The 9,157-nt window shown below is 46.2% G+C and overlaps 1 protein-coding gene across 1 annotated transcript; it reads left to right on the forward strand.

Moving 5' to 3' along the window:
- The first annotated feature begins 2,881 nt into the window (after window positions 1-2,881).
- On the forward strand, window positions 2,882-7,301 carry LOC127338954 (CBS domain-containing protein CBSCBSPB3-like). The gene is made up of 14 exons (XM_051364886.2): window positions 2,882-3,113; window positions 3,213-3,365; window positions 3,903-4,035; window positions 4,463-4,633; window positions 4,766-4,844; window positions 4,924-5,037; window positions 5,170-5,236; window positions 5,338-5,443; window positions 5,519-5,577; window positions 5,674-5,777; window positions 5,855-5,982; window positions 6,092-6,174; window positions 6,504-6,593; window positions 6,889-7,301. Exons 1-14 carry the CDS (start codon window positions 2,940-2,942, stop codon window positions 7,063-7,065), a joined length of 1,638 nt encoding a protein of 545 aa, XP_051220846.2. The 5' UTR covers window positions 2,882-2,939; the 3' UTR covers window positions 7,066-7,301.
- The last annotated feature ends 1,856 nt before the right edge of the window (window positions 7,302-9,157 follow it).

The raw sequence follows: 9,157 nt of genomic DNA on the forward strand, positions 1-9,157 counted from the left end.
GCATACAACATGTTCCTCCTAGCCAACACACATTTCGCATGCATTGAAGCCATGTGGAATTCCAAAGCCATTGTGAAGTGTATATTCTTTATGTGGTTGGTGGTACATAGGCGATGCCTCACCATGGGCGGATCCAGCGTGTTGGTAGTGGGGAAGCTACTGCCCCCATTCAAATATTTATTCTTATAATATCACTCTTAAATAGTGATTTTCCCCGCTTAAAAAGAAAATTTTCCCTAACAAGCATATTTTTTTGCCCCTCCCAATTTGATCATGGGTTCACCCATGTGCCTTACTACAGAGTACAAGATGGCCACATCATACCACTTGCTCAGGTTGCAGATGACGATTGCAAGCACCTCTTCGTCCATTGACATTTCACACAGCTAGTCTGGCAGAGGTTTAGGGCTTGGGCTAAGGAGGATTTCCCCTTCTCCAGTGAAACTACCCTTTTTAGGTTTGGTGTTGGGCGTCAACACGCTCCAGACCGTCTCCACAAGCGATGCAAATACACAAAGACAGACGAGTTTTTTTAACTAGGTTCAGGCCACCGTGAAGCGTAAAACTCTATGTCCTGCTTGTCTGGTATTATGGTAGATTTTGCACAAAATGTAAAGCATTGAGCCTGGCTTGCCGGTAGTCCAATCGTTTTCACTATCACTCTCTTTTGTGTTCTTTCTTGGCTGATGAGAATCCATCTGAATCTTTCTCTATCTCGTCAGCTCACTCTAGCCAAACCGAACCCCCGTAGCTCCAACTTTTGTTCTATACAGTAGGTGTTTACCGCAGAGCTACACCAACTGCTCACCGATCTTAAACAGTTTGGTATTCGCCATCGTGTCTCACTTTATGCTGATGATGTGGTGGTGTTTGCCAAGCCGTGCCTCCATGAGTTGGAGACGGTCCTCGGCATCCACGATTTCTTCGGGAGAGCTTATGGCCCGATGGTGAACTACATGAAGAGTATGGCCATCCCTAGCTGCTGCTCTACAAATAACATTCACGAGATTGTGCCATCCTTGGCGTGTCCCATTAGGCATTTCCCGTGCAAGTATACATTTCTTTCCCTCTCGCTTACCAAGCTCACGAAGGTTGATGTCCAGCCCCTGATAGACAAGCTGGTTCCCAAGCTCCCATTTTGAAAGGCTAGGCTGCTGGCTCACAAAGGAAGGACAGCTTACGTGCAGGTGGTTTTTTCTGCATAGGTCATTTACCAGCTCCTTTCTCTCAATCTTGAACACTGGGTTCTGCAAGTTATCGACTGCATTCAAAGGGGGTTCCTCTAGACACGTGCAAGGAGGACACCCGGGGGCGGGAATTGCTTGGTGTCCTGGTATAAGGTGTGCTAACCAAAACCCGCGCTAGCTTAGCGCGGCTCTTCGTGCGCGGTGCTTATGGTTCCAACAGATGAGCCACGCGCAAGCCATGGTTTGGCTTGGACCTTTCACTGGCGTCGAGCGATGCATGTTGTTTTATGCCGCCATCGCTCTACTCTGGGAGGATCCCTGGGTGCATGGGCATAGCATGACCACACTTGTGTCGTCCGTGCTAGAGCTCATTCCCCTAGGAGTGGCTCGGTCTCGGACGGTGCAGCAGGGCCTGGTGGACAACTTGTGGGTTCGTGACATCCATGCGTGAGGGGTGTTGATAGAGTGATAGTGGATGCGGTTGTACAATTCATGCGGCTTTGTCCACGATTCAATTATTTGGGGTGCACGACAACGTCCTGGACAGCTTTACCTATAAATTCTCCTCTTTAGGCTCCTTTCGAAGATGGGCGTTGGGTACTAGGGGTATGTTTGGTTCATGACATAGCATGCCTTACCAAATTTTTGGCAACCATTGACAGCCAAAATATTGGTTAGCCCAAAAGTTGGCAAGACTTGTGAAGGAAATGTGAGAAGATTTGGCAAGATTTCATAGGCAACCAAAAATTTTGGGGGAAGACTTAGGTAGGACCAGGTCTTAGATAGGATCTATGAGAATGATTTTATTGCAGAGACAAAACATGTTCAAAAAATCTGAAAAAATGACAACATACATCTGTGTTATATATGCAATGCCAAAAAATTGCAACTTCAAATTCAACATACACTTAGAGAGACAAAAAACATAAATCTGGGTGTGAATAGTGTGAAATACTATTCAACCAGATCTGACACTAGTCAAAATAGAATTTTGAGCTGAAATTTCTTGGAGTTGTAGATACAACCTATATGCACATTGTCCATTATTTTCAGTTTTTTTCACATTCTTAAAGCATGATTTCTCTGAGTTGATCGATCGTACTTAATGGAGAGGTCCTATATAAGTCTCTCCCAAAATTTTGGTAGCAAACCAAAGAAGGACATACCATGGGCTGCGAAAAAATTGGCAGGACAAATTTAGGCACAAACCAAACATACCCTAGGTGTCTTCTGCCTTGTAACCATGTGATGGTGTTGTACTCCTTTACCGTTTCATACAAAGATTCGCAAATCTCCTGCGATTTCTGAAAAAGAAATACATCAGTACTCCACTTGCTCCTGTAGAGCCCAAATAGTCCAATACTACAAGGCTACCGTGGTTTTGCGATATACTGTTACTCAATGTAGTATACCATGTGCGCTCAACTCTTTTTGAAAAATTCTTTACAGTAGTTGTTAATCAGGACACGCTGGTCTTTTGTCACTGTTGAACCGGCCGGCTCAGAATTCAGACGTATCGGCAAAACCAGTGAACCGGTCACTTGGACGATTTTTAGAAACTACGGCACCGACTCCGCGATACCAGCTCACAAACCCTGCCTGGCTGACCACTGCTCCTCCTCCTCTTCTACTGCACGCGACCGGCAACGAGCTGCTCCGGTCTGTCTCTGTGTTGTCGTGCCTTCGACTCCATTTCAAACCAAATCCTCGGCTCTGGCCTTGCCACCACCCGCGATCGCCGCCGTCGTATCCATGTGCTCCCGGGCCACCGCCCCGCAGCCTCGCCGGCACCACGCTGCCATCCTTCCCCGCAAGCCCCCGCCGCCGCCCGCTCCTGCTCCCGCCTCCGCGGCCGCAAATGGGAAGCCCACCACCGCCTCCTCCTGCTCCAAGCCAAAGTCCCCCGTGAAGGCACCACCGCCGTACGCAGCATAGAACTTGGATGATTTCTTCCCTTGTATGTAGCCTGCGCTGACTTGGATGATGATTTTTTTGTCTGAACGCGTGCGTAGGTGGCTGGAGGAGAGGACGGTGAAGCAGCTCAGGCTGGCCAAGGCGCTGACGCTCCCGGAGGCCACCACGGTGTACGAGGCGTGCCGGACGATGGCCACCAGGCTCGTCGACGCCGCGCTGCTCACCGACGCCAACGGGATACTCTCCGGCATCGTCACGGCCGAGGTGAGAACGAAAGGTTGAGAAAACAGAGTATATACATGAACTTCAGGGGAGATGGGCAAAAACGAAATAATGCGGTTTCTGGGGCTTGATGATGAGCTTGAAACATAAATACTCCAGACATTTCGTTGAGATGAACTGACAAGACAGCCTCGTCATCTGACCAGTCATCTAGATATGAAATATGCCAAAATGATCTTATTTTTCAGGAAATGGCTTTGAGTATTTATGAAACGTGGGTAATGTTGAAAAAACAGAGTATATATTTGAACTTCAGGGGAGATGGGCAAAAAAGAAGTTGATGACCCTGAAACATAAATATTCCAGACGTTTCGTTGAGATGAACTGCCAAGAAACAGCCCTCTGAGCACTCATCATAGTCATCTAGATAGGAATGCTAAAATTATTCTATTTTCAGATATTTGCTTTTGTTATTAGGAAATTAGGTAGGACTAATGATGAGCATCTAGGTTTTTTTATAATATCAATAGTAATTGAGATCATATCTTTATGGAAGATTTGTATTTTTTTTTCCTGCAGGACGTATCCGGTCGAGTGATAGCTGAGGGTCTCAAGCCCGAGGAAACAAATGCGGCCAAGGTGATGACGCGGAATCCTGTTTTTGTCGAGGCCAACTCATCAGCCACCGATGCACTGCAGAAGATGGTCCAAGGTCTCCTTGTTATTTTTCTCCACTACCAAAATTAGTACTAGTATTAGTTGATAGTTTTAGCTTCAGGTATTACCGTTCTATTTAGTTTTCCATGTTTGAACATGGTTCATGGGTGTGGTATGCACGATGGGTGCAAGTTAGTATGGGTCAACATTACCCAGGTTTCATATGGCTATAGCTTTTTATTGAAGTTGTGTGCGACCCATAAACCTACAACACCATATATTTGCGATTATGTGAGTTAGTATGAACTTCGAATAGATCATGTTTAGTACTTGTTTTATTGCTGATTTGCTAATAGACTAAGACATGAACTGCTATTTTCAAGAAAATATTCTCTTTAAAAATTACTCACACGTTTTATATTGACAGTTTTAGGGATTTTGTCTTCACGGTCTCCTTTTAGTCATATGGCTTCTGTTCACAGGGAAATTTAGGCATCTTCCGGTAGTGGAACACGGTGAGGTCATTGGCATGCTGGACATTACAAAATTCCTCTATGATGCAATTGCGAGAATGGAGAAGGCAGCAGAACAAGGCAGTGCTATAGCAGCTGCTATAGAAGGGGTCGAACGGCAATGGAAATCGGAATTTGCAGGTTGCTTTTATCAGTTAGTTTTAATATGAGTAGTTTCAGTACTTATTTCAATTTTCATGACCTCCCATGATGCATTACATTCAGGCCTTGTAAATTAACTAGGCGATGTTGGACTTTGGTTCCTTACTTCAGGTCCACACAAATTCATAGAAAATCTTCGAGGCCAGATGTTCAAGCCATCCTTGTCAACTATCATAACTGAAAATACAAGGTAAAACAGACACTACCAGGAAAACGTATCATGTAAATTATTGTTATGGCTTAACATTTCCATCGTTTATCCTTTGTAGTGTTCCATCGGTATCTCCTTCAGACCCAGTAACTGCAGCTGCGAAAAAGATGAGAGAATACCGCGTCAACTCGGTGGTTGTCATGGCAGGGAGCACGTTGCAAGGAATTCTCACGTATGTTCTTCTTTGCGAAGTCGTGTACATTTTAAGTTTTCCCATCTCAAATTTTCAAAATCCTACTACTAAGATACTGAGTACGATACATTATGATATGTATTCCATTTAAGAATTACGGCTATTCTGCAGTTCCAAGGATTTGGTTTGGCGGGTGGTGGCACGTAGTCTGTCCCCAGAGGTGACTCGCGTAGAAAAGGTAATCTGAAAAAACTAAAACATCCAGATTTTAAGCGATAATGGTTTTCTTCCTCATTTTTTTTTCAATAGTTGATTAAATATTCCTTATTATTTGCGAAGGTCATGAGTGCATGTCCTGGTTGTGCTACGTGTGACACATCAATCCTGGAGGCTCTAAAATCAATGCAACATGGAAGATTTCGTCATATTCCTGTAGCAGACAAAAGCAAGTACTGAATTCTAACAGCAAAGAGAAGTTTATTTTTTGTGTAGTACATATCTAAGTTAAATATTTGAATAGGAGGACAGATCGTCGCATGCTTGGATGCACTTCAGTTAACCCACGCAGCCCTCTCCGTGGTAAGAATCAGTTACATTGTCACTGAATCTACCGTACACATATGTTCTCTTTATTTGTTATCACCCTGCATTCCCGAGACCTTTCGTTTTCATCAGGTTGAGGAAGCATCTGGACCTAACAATGTGGCAAATACTATGGTTGAGAAGTTTTGGGATTCAGCTCTTGCCTCGCATCCTGCAGAGGAACATGATTCACATAGGTTTGTTCTTTTTCTATCTGCATCTATTCTTACATTGTTGAAGATGGTTTGATTTAGTGTTTTGTTATATAGCGCAGTGATGAATCTCATAATGGTACAGTAGCATCAGACGATGCTGGAGGAAAGCTTATACCCCCTCATGTTGGCAATGCATTCTCTTACAAAATTGAAGATACAGAAGGGCGGATGCATAGATTCAGTTGCGGTTGGTGGATTTGTCTCTTGTAAAATTGTGGTTTACCGATGAAATAGTAATGTAGTATATCTGTGTGGTTTTCTGCTATAATTTCTAATTACAATCCTCCTTTCCGCAGTTTCAGAAACCTTAGGTGCACTTGTGTCTGCTGTAACACACAGATTGGGGATGGAAAACGAGAAAGCACATGTCAACCTTCTGGTAAGAAGTCAAGATTCTCTGTTGCAAGAACATATTTTCCGTAGTTAAATGGGACTATTTTAAAACATGTTGCCAAACCTACTGTGCTTTATCGCTAGGGAGTTGCACTTCTCCCGTCCATTGCGATGATGTCACGCTGTGTTACATGATTTATCTAAAGAAAGTATTTTACATGAGCTTTGCTTATGTAAAGATCCTTTAAGTGAGCAACAGACCAACTTGGGAGTTTGAAATCTTTTATCTAGAATCAGTGGACTTTTTTTTTACCTTTCTGCGTCTTACATTTTTTTCGATAAATTCTGCATCTTACTTAAGATTGTTTTTTACAGTACAATGACGATGAAGGTGACAGAGTTCTTCTTGCTACCGACAGCGACCTCATCGCAGCAATTGAGCATGCCAGATCTGCTGGATGGAAGGTTAATTCTTCTCTGCTTTTCTAGTTCAATACCCTGATGTTGTGTGTGTGTGTGTCACCTGCTTCCTCCCGAGTTTTGCTGCAACATTAGTGCAACCAAGCATTTAAATCTGTCCCATTGTTCTTCTTCTTGCAACCTTTTCGAGGCTTTGCCTTGCAAAATCGGTTTTGATTCCAACGCTATCGGGAATACGTATTTTCATCATACACTTTTTTCTCATGTATATATACATGCCTGAATTTTCAGGTAGTACATCACAATCCTTTTTTTGTGACATGCTGCTACACCGTTTCAGGTTCTGAGACTGCACATGGACGGTCAGTCCGAGACCGGGGTGCAGTCCACTTCGTCGCTCGTCGATACCTCGACGCCGCAGAGAGGCTTGTCGTCTCTCCGGCTAGGTATCGTGGCCAGCGGGGTCGCCGTTGCCAGCGTCGGAGTAATCGTCTACTTGAGGCGCTCTGTGCTCTGACTTCAGTTTCTGTATACATATGAGGCTCACACCAGTAACGGCTGCAACACGGCGCTAAACATGTATCTTACTGTACACTATATTTTGTTTTCGGTGGTTTGCATCCACTGTTGTCAGGTCCAGTGAGTGTTTTTTCCTTTTCTTCAGCGACAGGGTGTGTGTTCAGCTGTTCATTGCCAGCAGGTTTGGCGTCTGTTTCCTCTGTCGTTGTGTGGTTCCTCCAGATGAACTAACGAGGATAGTACTGGTTTTGGTGCGTCACATTGTTATGCAGTTTCGTAGAAAAAGAGAATAGTTTGTTCTACAGTTTAATCACCGCACTGCAGGGTGCAGGCAGGTGGGATAGAGTAGCGAGGGGATTAGTGTGGGGCCAGATCGAGGAGGCGCTGCGGCTCGATCGAAGCACGCTCGCCGCCAGGATGGCGTCCCCCCCAGGCCCCAAGCAACCTAGCCCCGCCGTCACCTAGCGCCGCCGTCCCGCCGCCTTGACCACCGCTGACAGCATCACCGACGAACCCACAACAAACCCCTTCCCTTTCAGATCCCCCCGTTCCCTCAGTCCTCCCGAGAGATCCGCAGCCGCTATTTGAGCGCGCAACGATTCTTCGTTTTGTTCCTGACGGATTCTTAGTTCGCATGCCTGGTTTGGTAGCCTGGAATTCGTCAATCACTCGATTCTTCGATCTGAATCACAGTCTTATCTCTGAATCTGTTTGCATTGTTTCAGATATTAGCGTTGGTTCCGCGCGGGAGATCAACGGGATTCAAATTGTGTTCGGCCCACGGATCGGAAGCGGGGTGGACCGAGTTTTTGTGGTTCGAGCCCAACGTCTTCGTTCGCTCACTGCTCCCAAGTGTGCGGTAATTTGTTCACGACATGGATCTGGAGCTTGCTCGTATTTATCCATGGCGGGTTCTGCTGGGCTTCAGCCCATTACTGTTCCTGTGGAGACGCCTTTAGCCTGCCCATCGGAGAGGGTCAGAGTAAACCCTAGTTCATTTGCCACGGGCGCAGTAGTCTTCGTCTCGTCTCCTCCGTCTCCCAGATCCGATCTCACCCACCCACCTCCTCCGCGCCATTGGTCAGGGACGGTTGCCGGAGACAACAGATCCTTCGCCCAGATCGTCGCTCTTCCGCGGATGGATCGGAGATTTGGTGGCTCGCGTAGATCTCCTCCCACGAGAAATAACTACTTCGGGTATCAGCCGAGGGCTGGATCTGATGCTGACCGAAGAGATGAGCAGCGCCGCTGGGAAAATGAGCGCCGCCGTGATGAGGAATGGCGACGCGATGATGACAACCGTCGCAGAGAAGAAGAGCGGCGCCAGGAAGATCAGGAGCGCCTACGCTTTGAAGAGCGTAGAAGAATTGACGGCAACCCGCATCTCGGAGAAGATGGCGCGTGAGCGAGTGATACGTCTCAAACGTATCTATAATTTCTTATGTTCCATGCTACTTTATTGATGATACTCACATGTTTTATACACACTTTATGTCATATTTATGCATTTTCCGGCACTAACCTATTGACAAGATGCCGAAGAGCCGATTCTTTGTTTCTGCTGTTTTTGGTTTCAGAAATCCTACAAAGGAAATATTCTCGGAATTGGATGAAATCAACGCCCAGGGTCTTATTTTTCCACGAAGCTTCCAGAAGACCGAAAGGGATACGAAGTGGGGCGAAGAGACGCCGCCACACTAGGGCCGCGCGGCCCAAGGGGGGCCCGCGCCGCCCTAGCGTGTGGCCCCCTCGTCAGCCCTCCGACCCTGCCCTTCCGCCTATAAAAAGCCTTCATCGAGAAAACCCCAGTACCGAGAGCCACGATACGGAAAATCTTCCAGAGACGCCGCCGCCGCCAATCCCATCTCGGGGGATTTAGAAGATCGCCTCCGGCACCCTGCCGGAGAGGGGAATCATCTCCCGGAGGACTCTTCATCGCCATGATCGCCTCCGGAGTGATGTGTGAGTAGTTCACCCCTGGACTATGGGTCCATAGCAGTAGCTAGATGGTTGTCTTCTCCTCATTGTGCTATCATTGTTAGATCTTGTGAGCTGCCTATCATGATCAAGATCATCTATTTGTAATGCTA

Source organism: Lolium perenne, chromosome 3 (genome assembly GCF_019359855.2).
Source record: "Lolium perenne isolate Kyuss_39 chromosome 3, Kyuss_2.0, whole genome shotgun sequence".
Taxonomy (NCBI): Eukaryota; Viridiplantae; Streptophyta; class Magnoliopsida; order Poales; family Poaceae; genus Lolium; species Lolium perenne.